A 19,189-nucleotide genomic window follows, 5' to 3' on the forward strand; every position below is an offset into this window, starting at 1 on the left:
ACTGAATGATCTAGTTGAATTGTCTCTGTAAAGTGTCTTTAGATGACAAGTGTTATGAATAGGTATGTCTGAATTTTAATGCAATCAGACTGCACGATCATTTAAATAGGAATTATTTGTTAGTTTGTCACTGCAGTTATCATGCTTTATTTTCAGAGTTAGTAATTATTGGGGTTGAATGGAAAGCTTAAACTTTCTGAATCCAATTTCTGACCTTAGATGATTTTTCAGTTGATTTTCCAAACACAAAGTAGCTGATTTGGACATTTGGTAACAAACTGGATTCACCATATGGAAACTTCTGACATGTTTGCTGTTTTGCAGCTAAAAAAAAATATATATATATTTTTTTAATTAATTTCAACATCTCATTTTGGATAAATGACCAGGATGGAACCCATAAATGTATCCCCAACCTCAGCCTAGAAATCCAACATGGCTACCTCTTGTATAAAATGTACCTGATCTGAACACCCATGAATTTGCTCTTCTGTCTGCTTATTTTGCAATAAAAATGATTTCCAGCATTTGCTGTGCATTAAGCTGATACATCTTGGAAAAGATTTCACTCTAATCTTCATTGTGTTTAAGTTACACAACCACAAGCCTGTTGTTTTCTTTGTCCAGTGATTAAGAATTATTACTGAAGCAGCTAAATGATGAATTTGTACTGCAGCACTGTGGCTACATAGTTTGCATTAGAGCTTCACAATTACAATAACTGATAGCAGATTTAAGAAGATACAAAAGATGAAAAGTGTAAATAAAGAAGTTTAAAGATTATTTAAACATGGCAGCCTTGTTGGCTTTTTAGACCATAGCTGACCGGTATCCTAATCTTGCAAAATACCGTAAGAATTCTGACAATAGGAGACTCTACAGTTGATTATAAATTCTGGATATAAAAAAAGTGCTGTCATCAAATCCTCCCAATTCTCCAGGTGGAAACCCTTTAAATTGGGTGTTAGAGCTGGGCGATATGGCGATATATATCGTGAGGACGAGAGAAACATGTCTATCGTGACCTTTCTCCTCTATTTTTTCTATCGTGATAAACTTCTTTATTATTATTATTACTGCTAATATACATTTTAATATAATCTGTTAATATAACATTTTGCGTTTTTGCTATGCAAACTCTAAGTGTATATAACGAAAAAAAAAAGAGAATAAAAAGATAATGTGTAGAGAACGTGGTTTTGCGACACTACACCACTTTACGTCACGCGGCTTTGCACCATACGTTTGCGACATTACTGATGGAGAGAGCCCGTGAAATTTCTTTCTGGCTTGAAAAAAAATGAATGATGGACACCCAAGAAGATTTTACCGTTAAAGCGGAGCTGCCTGGCTTATATGCTAGTTGTTGGGCTGAAGTGGAGAGAGAGGTACGCAGTGGTGCGACGCATTATGCGTTGACTACGGACATGTGGATGAGTAGAGCAACACAGCCTTATATGAGTCTCACCATCCTTATCACGGACTGGACCCTCCGCGCTCGGTGTCTACAGACCGTGTACTTTCCTGAGGACCACACCGGAGTGATGCTCGCCCAAGGTATGAGCCTGACATTGCTATGCACTTTTGTACGTTCGCTAGTTTTACTATTATTGGTTTTACTAATATGCTTACACCAATGAACTGTGTGCTTTTACAGCATACGCATCCATTACTGGACCTCACTGATATTATAATTTATTCTGAAGGGGGGAAAAGTGAAGGCTACTGCACCTGTGAGTGTTGTGTTTACACACAAAGGTGCTGTAGCATTCACTTTTTCCCCTTTAGAGTAAATCATACTGTGTGTATTAGTGTGTACTGTTTGTTATAGTTTGTTGTATAGTACTGTTGTGTTCCATGTTTTTAAACTGTGCAGCACGTTTCTCTTGTGACTGCTGAAAAATAAAGAGAACAACTGAAACACCCATAATTGTGGTACAGGTCGTATGATGGATCACATTTTTAACTACACTGACACTCCTATCCAGTAGAACATGTGGGCATTTTAATTAATGTATTACCAGTGCAGACACATTTCTTCTTAAATAGGCGAGGCGCCTCCTAGTGGAAAACAAGGTAAGTGAAAGACAAGAGAAAAAACTGGCCTTGGAATTTTATAAAATGTCAATAACAAATGAATATTAAATGATTAATTACTGCAGCGCAATAGCCAAGATTCTATACTGTTCACTGTCAAGGCCGCAAATTGCATAACTGGTGTTCTTGGTTTGGGGTTGGGATTCTCATATTATTAAACAAGATGATGGGTAAAAAATAGGCGATGAAAGATTTTTTTCAACCCTGTCCATCTGACGGACTATGAAAACATAAAATGCAACATCAGTTGTGGTATATCGTGATATATATCGTTATCGTGATATAAAATAATCCATATCGTGATATAGTATTTTTTCCATATCGCCCAGCCCTATTGGGTGTTATCATCCTGAAACCCAAGTTTTAACCTTTGAGAAATATAAAACATAGTATAACTGTTAAATTATCTATCCAGTAGGCATTCTGTAAACTTTCCTACTCCTTGCAGGGTAGCCTGAGCTTGGTGCTAAATTTCAGTAGTTAGTGGGGTAGAAATGAGGACCCTAAGCAGGTCGCCTGACAACCACACACATATTTAAGGGCAATTGAGAAACCAGCTATCTTAACATACATGTTCTTTTCTGGAGTCTTCCGAGAAAGCCCAGAGGGAATCCATGCATGCACAGAAATATGAGACACATGGCCTCTGATCTTCCGGCTGTGAAGCAACAGTTTCTACACAGCAGCTCCTCAGCGATCGCCTTTTCTTTAACATCTCCATATGACTCAGACTTAAACAGAGGAAACAGGCATGGTTGTTTATGCATTGTCCATGTTTTATTCATTAGATGACAATCTGAGGTTAGTTTGCCAGCTTACAGTACAGCGCACAATGCAACAAGCAGGTTAGTTAGCACATCTCAGTATTGCAGCGTATTCTCTTTCTCCCATCGGATATTTTCTGGGACTGAGTTTGTTTGTCCCAGTTTGAACCCCTGGTGTACAGCTTCTGTAGAGCTGGCCTTCTTGTCTGGGACGAAACCATCAGATGGAGCCTTCTGATCAGTTCCCTGAGCTGATTCATCAGAAAGCCTCCATACTTCTCATCCAAATCCATTTAAAAGAGCTCTGGCATTTCTAATAATATTACGTTATGTCAGAGGATGTTATGATAATCTGTATTTCTTCTGCATTTCTAAGCACTAGAAAAGGAAACAGGAAGAGGGTTGAATTCTCTATGAATCTATTCTTCTCTAAAGAAGCTTCGAGCTACTAAGTGACACGAGAGGAAAAGTCAACAGCAGAGGACGTTGGGTGGGAGGTCTGTAGCTTACAAACGCTCAAAATCAAACACGTCAATAGATAATTACAACAATTTGGTTATTTTATAAAAGAAGCTGTATAAAGTAAAAAAAAGACAATCTTAAGGTTTTATTTACATTCAGAGAAGGAAACATTAGATTCTCTTTCTGCCTCCATAATTTTATCCATTCATGCTTTCTTCTCCTGTGGACCTGCATCTACTTTATGAGCTGTATTTGCGTGCATAGGAGCGCATTGCTGTCTGAATTATCCCAACTAAACCTTCTGAAGACCCAGACTCCAGTTTAAGGATGCGAGTGGAACTTAAGTCATGGCTTAAAACCATTTTCATCACTTAAAACTGGAGCCATCTGCTGGTCAATTGAATTACTTATCTTATGATACATCTTTTCATTTGGAAAACTAAGAGGCACATTCAAGATGCAGCTCAATTCTGCTGAAATAAAAAATATCACCGAAAAGTAAATGCCAGATCCATACTTTACTTTGATTATGTGATTTAGTCGCACACTGAAGCTGCACAGAGAAGCAGTGGTTAATACCGTTTCATCACCTTTAAAAGAAAATCTGCATCTTTTCTAGGGGCTCTTGTTCTCCACTGTTTGTCTATGAATACATAAAAAAATTGTCTTATAAAGAAATGGTGATGGTTAAGTAAAAACAAACAAAAGTAATCAACCAGGCTAAATATTTATGGTAGAAAAAAAAATAAATGCTTCATATTTTTACCTCCAATGGTCTTGTCTGCACCAGTTTTTAAAACCCTTCACTATTTAACTGTCAAAGATTTGTAACATTCTAAGGAATTATAGCTACAGCTACAGTGCAATTAAATTATCAGTTTAGTGAGTAGTCCTGTGTGTCATTATTACAAATCTGCTAACTCCAAGTTTTTGTGAAACAAAAATATGGCAGTGATGCTGAAAAGGTAAACTTGTTTGGTAAACTTTTACTCACTGCATTCAAATCAAAACAGACGCTTAAATTAATATTAAAAAGATATATTTGTGGGTTTACCTCTAAATATATCACGAGCCAAATGAGCCTGGAGCTTATTTAGGAGCTCCAGACTGTCTTCATCTTGCAGTTAGCAGGTTTGTGGTTATATCCAGAGTAAAACCTGTAAACAAGAGGAGGAAAAAGGAAAATGCTTCCAGTAAACAGTCTATTGTTGAATGTGTTTGAAACAGGCAGTGGATTTGGGAGAACTCAGTCCCTTTTCCATTTTGCTGCAGGCATGCATGTATAGGTGTACACTTTTGGTGCTGTTTGTGGATCTAACTCGGCCGGTTGATGATGCTCGACATGGACGGAGCAAAGGGGGGCGGCGGGACCGGATTGACTGGGGAAGCCGGACCTGAGCTCTCGTTGCCATGGGGGACGGCGGCACGGCCGCTGTACTGGCCGATGAAGGAGCCATCCTCGTTGAACTGGATGTCCACACTGTCTCCGTATTCAGCCAGGGAGTCCTCGCTCCCCAGCTTGCTGTCGTCGCACAGAGAGCGCTGACTATCAGAGCGCTTCTCATCTCCATCACTGGAAGAACAGGAATAGAAAAACTGTTAACGGACGAATAAGCTTTTTCCTTTTACTTTTTCACATTTTGTCACTACCACAAACTTTTGATGTATTTGGACTCCTATGAGACAGACCATAGTAGGGAGATAATAGTTAAAATAAAAAAAAATTTGGGTCATGATTTATGATTTTTTTTCACAAATATAAATTCTTCTTAAACAGCTAAAACTCAATCGGATTTGATAAAGAGTGATTAATGTTTTGATCTCTGATACTAAAGAGGTTTGTGATATTCTATATCTGCACCGTCATACAGTATGTTCCATCAGATGAGCAATAGTTCCTCCTGCTATTTAATACTTGTGCTGTTTATACAGTGTCTTATAAGTAACTTTTCTGTACACATAAAATGTCCTTTACAATATTCTGATTCCATTTCTGGGTCTTCTATATTTATATTTCATACTGCATGTTTCATTCAGATTGTTTCTCTCCTTGCAACCTATTAGCCTGAGCAATTAGCTGTGTTTTGTGATCTTCATTAAGCTGCCTTTAGAGCACCTGCATACGGAAGAGGATTAGGGCCACTGAAAAAAAAGTTAACAGATTTTCTTTAATTTTATATCAGTATACCGTAGTATGGGAAAAAAGTCAGAATTCTGACTTCAATCTTAGAATTCTGACTTAAATCTAAATAAAGAACTTTTTTTATTGTCAGAATTCAGTCAGATTTCTGAGATTAAAGTCAGATTTCTGAGAAAAAAGTCAGAATTCTGAGATTAAAGTCAGAATTCTGAGAAAAAAAAGTCAGAATTCTGACTTTTTTCCCATACTAAACTGAAATAAAATTAAAAAAATCAGTAAACTTTTTTTTTTCAGTATAGTATGGGAAAAAAGTCAGAATTCTGACTTTTTTCTCAGAATTCTGACTTTAATCTTAGAATTCTGACTTTAATCTCAGAACTTTTTTTATTGTCAGACTTCAGTCAGATTTCTGAGAAAAAAAGTCAGAATTCTGAGATTAAAGTCAGAATTCTGAGAAAAAAAGTCAGAATTCTGAGATTAAAGTCAGAATTCTGAGAAAAAAAGTCAGAATTCTGAGATTAAAGTCAGAATTCTGAGAAAAAAAGTCAGAATTCTGAGATTAAAGTTAGATTTCTGAGAAAAAAAGTCAGAATTCTGAGATTAAAGTCAAATTTCTGAGAAAAAAGTCAGAATTCTGACTTTTTCCCATACTAAACTGAAATAAAATAAAAAAATCAGTAAACGTTTTTTTTTCAGTATAGTATGGGAAAAAAGTCAGAATTCTGACTTTAATCTCAGAATTCTGACTTTTTTCTCAGAATTCTGACTTTAATCTTAGAATTCTGACTTTAATCTCAGAACTTTTTTTATTGTCAGAATTCAGTCAGATTTCTGAGAAAAAAGTCAGAATTCTTAGAAAAAAAGTCAGAATTCTGAGAAAAAAAGTCAGAATTCTGAGATTAAAGTCAGAATTCTGACTTTTTCCCCATACTAAACTGAAATAAAATTAAAAAATCAGATAACTTTTTTTTTCCAGTGGCCCTAATCCTCTTCTGTACCTGCATGTATGCCATCTGTTCCTAAAGGAAATTAATTGCTCTGTATTTTATTAAGGTATAGGAGTAAAGGGAGTTATTATGAAAATGCATTTCATACTTCTCAAAAAATGTCTAATTTGTAAAATATTATGTAAATCCCTGTTCACAACTGTGCACTGCTATGTGTTGGTCTGGTATGTAAAATCACATCAAAACTCAGTAAGGTTTGTGGTTGTGATGCAACAAAATGTTAAAAAGGTTAAGAGCTGTGAATACTTTTTTGCAATGCTCGGTTACAACCAGTTATAAAACTTAGGAACATACAGTGATGTAGAACGGATATTAAAACTGTAAATGGAAAGCTTTAATGATGATTCATTGGAAAATATGAAGAAAGCTGCAGCAGCTCAGAAAGTTTGTTTTTACTCGGTTGCTATCAGTCAGAAGCAAATGTTTCTGCAGTGACACAAATTCCGGCTTTTATAAACCTTTTTGGTTCTTCGGGATAAAACTTCCAACAATTTTAGATTCACAGTAATGAGATGCAGATTGAATGATGGGAAATGCATTGAATGGATTAAAAGGTTCAGCTCAGTTATCTCCGGCCGTCAGGGCGCCATGTCTCCATGTCTCCATGTTTAAGATGTCTCACTCCTCCAGCAAAAAGGATAACCTCATCAGTGTACCATTATGCAGGTTTCTGCAGAAACCTACCAATTAACCTATTCCTTTAAATAAGGTTTTTTATGCCTAAAACATGCAGGACAGTGAGTCCTGGGGTTCAAGGATGTGTCATATTGGTTTAGATAAAAAGTAGAAGCATCTTCCTCTCAGTAACCGTCATGAATCCGGCCTGTTTGTTTGTTTTTGGTCTTGCTAGCTGTTTCCTTCTCCCTACTTGTTTAGTTTGCCAAATAGAGTAAGTAAGTAGATGCACCTTATCAATTCCCCATTAATCCAAATTCCTCCTAACTGTCCCTCAACCTATTTCTACCTGCCTTTCTAATTTTTTCCCTGTCAGAATATCACCTCATAGCTCATATGAGGATGTTTCCAATTGTTTGTGTGCCCTGCTCGCTTTCCTGTGTTCACCCTGCCATCACTAGCTCTTCATTCCAGTCAGTGTCTCTCTATGTTCCTGTGCCTGGCTTACCCTCAGTCATTTCTCATCAGTTTCTGACTCTGGACATGTTTTTGATTGTTTGCACCAGTTAGCTCAGCCTGCATCCAGTCTCCTCAATGCCTGTTTGCACTCAGTTCACGTACAGTCAGTCAGTACAGCCTGTCACCAGCTGACTTTTCAGGCCTGTTACCAGTCTACCTGTCGGCTTCAGCTAGTCATCAGCCGAGTCTTTGGCTGGTATCCAGGGTTCTCACAGGTCTTCGGGTTACATATGTACCTAGAGTTATCAGATAAATGTGCTTTATTGTCAGATCTTAAGAAGACGTGAAAGAGTTTTGCTTGAACCAATATAATCACTTCCGAAATGCTTTAAAAAGAAGACTAATGAGGCTGAAATATGGTTTTGGTTTGTTAGCAGCAGGAGCACAAGTTAGGACACTGCTTCTGAGAAGAAGAAGAAGGTTTTTCTGGATCAGCAAGAGCTTTCAGGAGAAAAGTTATATAGCAGTGAAGAAAATAAAAGTTCAGCATGTCTAACCTCCACAGTGATTTTCTTTGAAGGAGAGGACTGTGGGGGCATGCTGCCACCAGGGCAGAGCTAGTTCAATGTTTGCAGCAAGTACGGTAGGTATTGCTGAATCTATATTTACAAGAGGGTCTGCAAAGTAACCATTTTTATGTCTAAGATAGATATGAAAGCTGGATTGAAATTCTGGCTAACATAAAAGGAGTGATGGTATCTTCCTGCAAAATAGAAGACCTCATCCCAAGAAAAAAAGCAATGAAGAGGAGACAAAAAAACTGAATATAAAAAAAAAACATAACTCTTCAGATCCCAGTGGTGAAACCTGTGGTTTGTCTTAATAAAGCAGGTGGAGAAACAAAAATTAATAAACTGATCACCTTGAAGCCAAATAAGGGAACACCATCAATGTTATGAAGAAAGATCAACGCTAAAATCAAGTTTTTATAGCTTTTAAAATTATTAAATGTTCTGAATTGCTCTGTTGGCTCCTCAAAAAACAAAACAAAAAAACATTTGTATTTGTGTCACTGCTGGAACCTTGAGCTTTGACCGAATTTCAGAGTAAAAACTGCTTTTATTCGCCTCAACAGTGAAACAAGCTTGTAGCCTGTGTAAAATGAAAATGATGCAGAGAGAACTGAAACAAAAAGTGCATTCAGGAAAGATTTTTTTGTTGTGAGGAAGCATCCAAGTGGGGTTGCAGGTTGCGCCACTCTAAGCAGTATGAAGCAAATGGTTCTTATCTGCCAAAATCTGAATTATTAACTAAAAAAGGTTCTGTTCTGTTTTCCGAAGATTTGCTATAACCTCCCTGAATAACCTGTTCTGCAGTCCCTTTTAAAGCAGCATAAGATGATATACTGATATTTGTAAAGATGGGAGGCATACATTTGCTTTAAAGTGACAAAGAGAAACTATGGAAAAGTAGAGGACAATAAGCAATGTTGACAATGAGGTGGAGGTGAAAAGCAATCATCAATAGCCAGTCCTTTTTCTGTTTAAGTCCTATTTTTTATAATTACTTCAAATATTGATCTGGGAAAAACAAAAAACAAAAACTATCTTGGTGCGGAAGCAAAACAGCGTGCCGAACCGTTGACAACAAAGAAGCACATGACAACAGGACGGTGGACTCCCTCACCTCTCCAAGGATCTGCAGGACAGGCGGTGAAGGAGGAAAGAAAGAGATAAGAGCTACAATAACACAAAACAGCTGAAGGAAACCCTGCGATTAAACAAAAGAAGAGTTTCTGGGAATCATTCAGCAGCAGTGTTTCCATTTTATTTTAAGGAGAGACGCCCCACTGCTCTCCCTTATCTACAGCCAATGTCTGAATCATGGACTGAATTCACAGTAACGAGTCTGAGTTAGAAGTCCATGAGGACTAATATTATTTGTAGCAAAGGTGGGATATTATCACGTTAACATGAACAGATATCTCAAAATAATGTTTCTGAGACACCTTTCACTCTATGCTACAAAATATCAGGGCAGTTTTGATGGGAAAAGGGATCCAAACTGGTTCTGGTAGAAAGTGGCCAGTGAGCATCTCTGTCTACGTTCATTTTCCTCTTGTTCTATTACGTGTGTGTGAAAACTATTTACTCTTCCTATTAAATACCTACCTGTACTCTCCAAAGGTCTCATCTTTGTTCTGAAGGTCAAAGTCGATGTCCTTTTTTTCTTTTTCCTTCACTGGGAGTAGAAAAAATATTCCTCCACATAAGTAACATTACGAGATGCTTTATGTCACATTGTCTGCAGATCATAAGTGAAGGTGTACCTGCATATTTTCCACCCCTTCTGCGCTTAATCAAACAGAGGATGAGGAGGATCAAGATCAGAAGCAGGATGGCACTTATCAGTCCTATCAACCAGCCCTGGGTGGCAAACCTGCCTGGCATTTCTGACGGCACTGTGAGATAGAAAACATTTCATCTGTAAGGCTTAAAATCTTCTCATTTGCTGTTTAGAGATGGGGCTACTGCGTTCTCCTCTTATTTATTCTTCTCTGCAGTTTGAAGTAGTTTATGTATACAATTATTTGATCCCAACAGGTTAAACCTCTGCCAACCCACCTGGTCCTACGGTTCGGAACACCCCTTGCCACAGGGTGCTGTTATCATGGTCAATCATTAGGCTGTATTCTGTTCCTGGTTGGAGTCCTGACAGCGAATAGAAACCTTGCGTGGAGTTGAGTAGCTCTGATTTTCCCCACTGACCGCCAGCTGTAAAAAAAGAGGAGCATCATAAATTTAAAAAAGTTTTTCTGGTTACCTGGTCTGCCTGTATTCTAACCTAGAAGAGCCAGTGAAAAACATAATTTTCATGCTTTATAGGTTGATTTTTTCCCCTATGGTTGGAATTAAAAATTCAGAAGTTTTTGTGTTCTCTGTTATGTGCACATGCTGTCAACAGCATTTTCTGGTACATCAGTCCTGCCAAAGCAGTTTATAACAAGAGATTTTGGAATTAGGGTTTAATATTTTCAGGGTTTTTGATGATGTCATCAGTCTGTCTAGTGCTCAAGCAGAGTATGGATATTTTGTAGTTTTTTTTTGTAAAACATTCATTAATATGTGCCTGAGTGTCGCCACAGTTCAACCTATTAAACTTCTGCTAGAGACTAACAAAGCAACAAAGCCTTTGCATTTTCCTTCTTGGTCTCCTAGCAACCAGAGGGGCTGAAAGGGTGCAATATGGAGGTTTGTGCCCTTCTCCGTAGTTCAGAGTACCACTCTTAGTTATGGCTGAGCATACAGCTCTCTATGTGCAGACTTTTCAAGAGCAGAAGTTTTCTTTCCTACCTGCCTTAATTAAAAGATCACTTGAAACACTGAAGATTATTTATGCCTTTGCAGGTAAGGCTGAGCTTTACCACAGGTATAGTTCCCTGCACTACAAAATCCTAAATATTCCACATATTAGACCAGAACTATAATGGTGTTTGTGTACGTTTCAATTGAAAAAGCTCTGCCTGAAGCAAATGCAACATTCTGCTCTTTCTCTGGATTATGGGTGAAACATCAGGCTCAGTGTGAGCAGCACCCTGGTTCTGCGGAAAGTTTCTTCCTGTTGAAAAGGAGATTTACTCTCCACTGTCGCTGCAAGCATGCTTGGCGTGAGAGAAAGCTGTCGAGTCAATGAGTCAATGCAGTCAGCTGGTTTTCCTTAGATAGAAAACTTTGAACCAATCTGACTGTATGAACTGGTTGACTTGTCTCTGTAAAGTGCCTTGAGATGTGAACTAGTATACTATTACTGGTATAATAGTGAACTATATAAATAAACTGAATTTAATTGAACATTGTGAACAAGAATGCTTTGTAAAGACAGTCTCCTGAACACAAGCAAAAACATTTTTAAATAAATGATTAGATTTTTCCTTCCTTGTTTGCAAGGTCTCAAAAATCCTCTCTGAAGTTAAATATTTTATTAAGTTGAATTGTTTTATTTTTTTACAATAGGAATCTTAAGGACAGTGAGATCAGCAAACAGGTTGTTGCCCTAGGGTTTATTCTGCACAAGAAACACATCTCCTGCTGACCTGAGCTTTCTAATCATATTCTCTCAGTTCCTTACCACTCTTCCTGAGGTAGGAGATTTGGAAACCATGGTTTCTGTGGCGCTCTCCAGGGACCCAGCTTAGGTTGAATGACGTATTACCGGAAACTACCGTGATGTTTGATGGAGGAGCTGCAGGAGGAAGACAAAGGCAGCAGGTTTTACTGCACGCTTAAACAACGTAACACACATCCAGAGAAAGGGGTGGTCTCATGCTCCTTCTATGGATTCTACTCTGTTATCAACAGCCATCATGAAACCATCATTGTATGATTAGGTATCACTCTTCTGTAATAGTGAATTTATTATCTGATGGATATTGCAATTAAGTGCTGGGGATGTTGGGAATAAAAGAGGGGGGGGGGGGGGGGGGGGAGTCTGTGTTGTCTCACCTCCTTCTAGTAGGGTGGCGCTGATCCTTTCAATGGCAGGACCGTCTCCTGCAGCAGTTTGGGCGATAACTTTAAAGAGGTAAGAGCTGCTGGGATCCAGATCTTTGAGTTCAAAGGAGTCTACTTTGGGGTCTGGGATCTCCCTCATCACCACATCACTGTCGTCACCCATTGAAACTAAACACAAATCAAGCCGATGTGTTCAGTGCCACGTGTAAAATACACACTTCCTAAATAGTTTACACCTTGACAATACTTTCATGTATTTTTTATTAAAATCTGAACTTTTTCTTTGCAGGAAACACAAAACCCTGTTCTAAATCATTGCATTGTAAAATAAACCAAAAATAGCTCATATTAAACTATTTTTTTCCCTTTAAAGCAGTTAAAAATTTACCTTTCTGGTACAGAACTCTATATCCCTTAAGTTTTCCGTTGATTTCTTCTGGAGGAGTCCAGTAAAGAACCAATGAGGTATCTGTGGGGCTTTCAAACCTCAGTGATGAAGGAGGACCAGGAGCTGTGAAGACAAAATCAAACACATAAAATAGGAGCACAAAAGGATTGTTGGTTAAACTGGGCTTAGATTTAAAAACAAATACAAATCACCACATACACTATATTGCCAAAAGTATTTGCTCACCTGCCTTGACTCACATATGAGCTTAAGTGACATCCCGTTCCTAATCCATAGGGTTCAATATGACGTCGGTCCACCCTTTGCAGCTAGAACAGCTTCAACTCTTCTGGGAAGGCTGTCCACAAGGTTTAGGAGTGTGTTTATGGGAATTTTTGACCATTCTTCCAGAAGCGCATTTGTGAGGTCGCACACTGATGTTGGACGAGAAGGCCTGGCTCTCAGTCTCCGCTCTAATTCATCCCAAAGGTGTTCTATCGGGTTGAGGTCAGGACTCTGTGCAGGCCAGTCAAGTTCATCCACACCAGACTCTGTCATCCATGTCTTTATGGACCTTGCTTTGTGCACTGGTGCACAGTCATGTTGGAAGAGGAAGGGGCCAGCTCCAAACTGTTCCCACAAAGTTGGGAGCATGGAATTGTCCAAAATGTCTTGGTATGCTGAAGCATTCAGAGTTCCTTTCACTGGAACTAAGGGGCCAAGCCCAGCTCCTGAAAAACAACCTCACACCATAATCCCCCCTCCACCAAACTTTACACTTGGCACAATGCAGTCAGACAAGTACCGTTCTCCTGGCAACCGCCAAACCCAGACCCGTCCATCAGATTGCCAGATGGAGAAGCGCGATTCGTCACTCCAGAGAACGCGTCTCCACTGCTCTAGAGTCCAGTGGCGGCGTGCTTTACACCACCGCATCCGACGCTTTGCATTGCACTTGGTGATGTATGGCTTGGATGCAGCTGCTCGACCATGGAAACCCATTCCATGAAGCTCTCTGCGCACTGTTCTTGAGCTAATCTGAAGGCCACATGAAGTTTGGAGGTCTGTAGTGATTGACTCTGCAGAAAGTTGGCGACCTCTTCGCACTATGCGCGTCAGCATCCGCTGACCCCGCTCCGTCAGTTTACGTGGCCTACCACTTCGTGGCTGAGTTGCTGTCGTTCCCAAACACTTCCATTTTCTTATAATACAGCTGACAGTTGACTGTGGAATATTTAGGAGCGAGGAAATTTCACGACTGGATTTGTTGCACAGGTGGCATCCTATCACAGTTCCACGCTGGAATTCACTGAGCTCCTGAGAGCGACCCATTCTTTCACAAATGTTTGTAAAAACAGTCTGCATGCCTAGGTGCTTGAATTTATACACCTGTGGCCATGGAAGTGATTGGAACACCTGATTCCAATAATTTGGATGGGTGAGCAAATACTTTTGGCAATATAGTGTACATGTGCCCCTGAAACATAGGAATAACTTACTGTGGGATTTATCTGGTTTTTCTACAGAACATATCAGAACAGTAGACGGTTTACTCCGTTATTAGGGATCCCACTTCCTGTTAGGCAGGTCAAAAGTATATTTGATAGGATTTATGATGATGTGATGGTCCTAAGTAGCTGATTTCTTTACTTGTGCCTTGGACTGGCTCTGTTTATATTGCTTCATGCTCTGATGGATTCACACCTAGAACACATTTTATCTTTTAAACCAAATGTTTGTTTGAAAAAAATGTGGTTTATGCAAAAATGTTTTTGTAAGTCATGGTCCTCAAAGGGTCAGAATCATGGGCGTAGGTTTGCATAGGGATCGACCTATTTGTCCCTACCAAAAATTAGATGTTAATAACATGTTTATAATTTACAATACTCAACTCAACTCAAACTTTATTTATAAAGCACATTTGAAACAACCAGGGTTGACCAAAGTGCTGTACAGGAATCACAGTTAAGTAACATAAGATAAAAACTGAAAGCTTAAATACATAAACACATTACAAAAAGAATAATTGAATGGAGATAAAATATAATAGGATAAATGTTTCAATTAAAATACATTTTAGAATAAAATAAATTTAAAATAAAATTTTGCCAAATGTCCACTTAGACATGATTAAAAGCCAGGGAGAAGAAGTTTGATTTACCTCTGCACAATTCTATATCTTCTAAAAGAAAGTATAAATCCACATATAACAGACATATTTAGACTATATTTCTGTTAAATAGGCACAGATTTACCTACTGTCTTAGTCGCTGCTAATTTCAAATCCAAACCTTTTCAAAGTGGAAAAAGTCCTATTTCCTCATTCATGTGTGTAGTGCTAATAAAATTTGTATAAATGTGACAAGAAATGCTGCTTTTCTCTTTAAATTAAACACACCCTGATTTTCACGTTAAGCATAAAAAACGAGCATGCATATTTTTGCATAAGACCAATGACATCAGACCAAAAGTGTCCCTACCAAAGTTGAAATCAAACCTACGCCCTTGGTCAGAATAAAAAATGAGACAATATAAAAACCAGAACTCAGCATTCATAGGTTAAACCCTGACAGGAGCATTCCTATTATTTTGTTTAATCATACCTGATCTGGGCTGAACTGTGTTCTTCTGAAAATATGATCAGTTGGGTTTTTAACCTTTATTTGGTTGGAAAAATCTCAGTTTTCCCTAAACGGGAGCAAGTTTCTACATGAACCTGCAATCTGAGGTCTGGATAAGTTGATTTTGGACTCACCTCCCTCTGGGGTGTTGAAATGTGCAGGAGGGGAAGGAGGGCTCTCCCCTTTGCTGTTAAAGGCAGTGAGCTTCAGCTCATAATGGGAGAACAGACGCAGATCAGTGACTTCAGCTGAAGTCTTTGCACCATGGACATGCACCACCCTGCTGTCCCCGTTCGTCGGTTTGTGTTTCTCCAGTCTGTCTCTTTCCTTCATGTGGTGATGTTTGCCAAGCGACCTCCTCTCTCGTGCACTGTGGGGACCCAACCTTCTGATGTATATCTGATGAAGAGGAAGACACCAGAAAAAAATTACACCTGCTGATTTTGCTGAGTTCTCACATTTAGTTTAAGAATTTAGCACGCTATATTTAGGTATATTTGTTAAGATGGGACATGCCATCAATTGTCCATTTAACCTATATTTCCCATAAAGTCAGGATGCTGCACTAAGCTCATCATGCTCCCTGGTGAGACGTTTAAGTGGTGAAGTTGTAAAGAAACGGTACCTTGTAGCCCAGCAGATGACCACGGACGTTCTGCGCTTCGTTCCACGTCACTCTGACCGTGCTGTTCATCACAGTGAAAGAAACTCCGGTGGGAGGCTCCTCTGGCTCTGAGACAAGACAATAAAAAAATGACAAAGTAGATGTCAGGAGAGAAGAGGGAGTTTTACAAGGCAGAATGACGATCCAGCACAAAATCATGCTGGGAAAAAATCTGAAATTTAGTTCCCTACATAAAATAAATAATAAAATCTTGATTCCACTCCAGGTTTTCTTTTGTAAACTTATGCCATCAACTGCACCATATGTCAATTGATATGATATTACATAATACTTTTAAACCCAGCTAAGATATATGTTTATGAAATAAAGAATACAGGTGCTGGTCATAAAATTAGAATATCATGAAAAAGTAGATTGATTTCAGTAATTCCATTTAAAAAGTGAAACTTGTATATTATATTCATACATTACATACAAACTCATATATTTCAGATGTTTATTTTGTTTAATTTTGATGATTACAAATGACAACAAATGAAAATCTCAAATTCATCATATCAGAAAATTAGAATATTACTGAAGACCAATAAAAACAAAGGATTTATAGAAATGTTGGCCAACTGAAAAGTATGAACATGAAAAGTATGAGCATGTACAGCACTCAGTATTTAGTTGGGCCTCCTTTGGCCTGTATTACTGCAGCAATTCGGCGTGGCATGGAGTCGATCAGTCTGTGGCAATGCTCAGGTGTTATGATAGCCCAGGTTGCTCTAATAGTGGCTTTTAGCTCTTCTGAATTGTTGGGTCTGGTGTATTGCATCTTCTTCTTCACAATACCCCATAGATTTTCTATGGGGTTAAGGTCAGGAGAGTTTGCTGGCCAATTAAGAACAGGGATACCATGGTCCTTCAACCAGGTACTGGTAGCTTTGGCACTGTGTGCAGGTGCCAAGTCCTGTTGGAAAATGAAATCTGCATCTCCAAAAAGTTGGTCAGCTGCAGGAAGCATGAAGTGCTCTAAAACTTCCTGGTATGTGGCTGCGTTGACCCTGGACCTCAGAAAACACAATGGACCAACAACAGCAGATGACATGGCACCCCAAACCATCACTGACTGTGGAAACTTTACACTGGACTTCAAGCAACGTGGATGAAGTGCCTCTCTTCTTTTCCTCCAGACTCTGGGACCTTGATTTCCAAAGGAAATGCAAAATTTACTTTCATCAGAGAACATGACTTTGGACCACTCACCAGCAGTCCAGTCCTGTTTCTCTTTAGACGCTTCTGACGCTGTCTGTGGTTCAAGAGTGGCTTGACACAAGGAATGCGACAGCAGAAACCCATGTCTTTCATACGTCTGTGTGTGGTGGTTCTTGAAGCACTCACTCCAGCTGCAGTCCACTCTTTGTGAATCTCCCCCACATTTTTGAAGGGGTTTTGTTTCACAATCCTCTCCAGGGTGCGGTTATCTCTCTTGCTTGTACACTTTTTTCGACCACATCTTTTCCTTCCCTTCGCCTCTCTATTAATGTGCTTGGACACTGAGCTCTGTGAACAGCCAGCCTCTTTAGCGATGACCTTTTGTGTCTTGCCCTCCTTGTGCAAGGTGTCGATGGTCGTCTTTTGGACAACTGTCAAGTCAGCAGTCTTCCCCATGATTGTGTAGCCTATAGAACTAGACTGAAAGACCATTTAAAGGCTTTTGCAGGTGGTTTGAGTTAATTAGCTGATTAGAGTGTGGCACCAGGGGCCATCAATTTTGAACCTTTTCACAATATTCTAATTTTCTGATATGATGAATTTGAGATTTTCATTTGTTGTCATTTGTAATCATCAAAATTAAACAAAATAAACATCTGAAATATATGAGTTTGTATGTAATGTATGAATATAATATACAAGTTTCACTTTTTAAATGGAATTACTGAAATCAATCTACTTTTTCATGATATTCTAATTTTATGACCAGCACCTGTATAACAACCCTCCTATTTTTTTTACTTGAATATCCTGGTGTGATTTTAGGGCAGAGTGGCAGAATATGTTAGAAAGGAAAACATATTTTTTATAGTAATTGTTTGGATGTTCATATTCAACATTTTTCATTTAATCTCTCAAACTCATACAAAAAGGAAAGTATAATATATCTCGTTACCATTCTGTTGTTTTCTGGGTGCTTTTAATAGCCCAATATCAGAAGACCACCAAGGCAGCTGGTTCTGAGTTATTCTTTTTACAATTATTTTGAGTGTGTGTTTTAGACATTTTTTTTTTTTTAAGTAAAAATTCTCAGAGAGGGGTGTGGAAGAAAATCTGGTCAGACAAAATTGAACATTTTGGTGAACTATTTGTGTGAAAAACCACCATCCTCACTGTGAAACATAACATCGTACTGTGGGGATGCTCTGATTAAGTGGGGATGAGGAAGTTTCTAAGAGCCTGCAAAAGAGATGAGACTGGAGCAGGGATTCATGTTCCAAAGACAAAATACATACATCCAGAGCTGTACAGGACTCTGCTGACATTAACTCATAATCCTGTGTCCAAAATCAGAAAAAAAAATCAGACGGAGCTATTTTGCAAAGACATTTGACAAATATCGGAGTAGTGTAAAGTGCAAAGATGCCATAGAGGCAAGTCTACAGACCAGCAGCAAAAGGTATAGGTAAGAAGTATTGACTCAGCAGGCTGAATATAAATATTTTTTTTTTATCAAACTTGTGTTACTTAACAATTAAAACTCCACAATCGTGCACTTGCTTGTTTGTGTGCACCACAAAAAACCCCAAAAATAAATAATAATATAGTAAATAGAATGGGTTGAAGTTTGATGCTAAAATGTAACAAAGTACAAAAAAGTTCAAGCGATAATGTCTGGTGGAGGGTATAAAAAAAAAAAAAAAAAAATCAAGGATAGTCTTTTTCTGTCTGTTATGCATTTTGCCACCACTAGGGGGCAATCACAAAGTACATCACAGCAGGTGTTCAATATGTTGTTATTAATCAAAATAGTCACAATATGAAAATGTATTCAAGTTATAGCCTCAACCAGAATAGGGTAAAATACATTTAACATGTGTTTTTAAATAAAATCTGTCAAGTTAAAATGAATTCAAATCAAAAAGTTCATTAAAAGTAGCTATGAAGTCTCAAATGCATCAAGCTGAATAATCCCATATAGTGCATTGCTCCTAGTGTTCATTTAATAACCACAATGACTATGAGAACGGAAAAATGAAGAAGAAAAGATCTGATGACGTACTGTCCTCCCCTGAATGTCCGGTCCTCGCCTCTGGTGCAGGTCCTGATCCATTTGCATTGACAGCCTGGACTTTGATCTCAAACGGTGTGAAGGTTCCAGTGTTATTTACTATAAACGGAGGAGACTTGACATAGGAACTTTCCCAGTTTGTGTTTTGGCTGTTAGCCTCCCGCCAGAACACCTGGTACCGGAAGTCCTGGCCGTTGTGGAGACGCTTTTCCATCTCCTGCAGTGACAC

At 38.6% G+C, this 19,189-nt stretch overlaps 1 protein-coding gene across 4 annotated transcripts in view; it reads right to left on the minus strand.

Annotated features, from left to right (window-relative positions):
- Window positions 1-2,851: 2,851 nt before the first annotated feature.
- LOC119799386 (neural cell adhesion molecule L1.1-like) overlaps window positions 2,852-19,189 on the minus strand; it is a 67,258-nt gene continuing 50,920 nt past the window's right edge. For 3 of the 4 annotated variants that reach the window (XM_038309237.1, XM_038309234.1, XM_038309235.1), the window contains 11 exons: window positions 18,952-19,177; window positions 15,690-15,796; window positions 15,199-15,463; window positions 12,444-12,566; window positions 12,047-12,223; window positions 11,673-11,786; window positions 10,169-10,318; window positions 9,874-10,005; window positions 9,716-9,785; window positions 9,231-9,242; window positions 2,852-4,896 (listed from right to left, as the gene is read on the minus strand). In XM_038309237.1, the coding sequence (XP_038165165.1) occupies window positions 4,638-4,896; window positions 9,231-9,242; window positions 9,716-9,785; window positions 9,874-10,005; window positions 10,169-10,318; window positions 11,673-11,786; window positions 12,047-12,223; window positions 12,444-12,566; window positions 15,199-15,463; window positions 15,690-15,796; window positions 18,952-19,177 (1,635 nt within the window). In that variant the 3' untranslated portion in view covers window positions 2,852-4,637. The remainder of the gene's footprint in view (window positions 4,897-9,230; window positions 9,243-9,715; window positions 9,786-9,873; window positions 10,006-10,168; window positions 10,319-11,672; window positions 11,787-12,046; window positions 12,224-12,443; window positions 12,567-15,198; window positions 15,464-15,689; window positions 15,797-18,951; window positions 19,178-19,189) is intronic. The other variant, XM_038309236.1, reaches the window with a different exon arrangement.

Source organism: Cyprinodon tularosa, unplaced genomic scaffold (assembly GCF_016077235.1).
Source record: "Cyprinodon tularosa strain WSP-4 unplaced genomic scaffold, ASM1607723v1 ctg66, whole genome shotgun sequence".
Classification (NCBI taxonomy): Eukaryota; Metazoa; Chordata; class Actinopteri; order Cyprinodontiformes; family Cyprinodontidae; genus Cyprinodon; species Cyprinodon tularosa.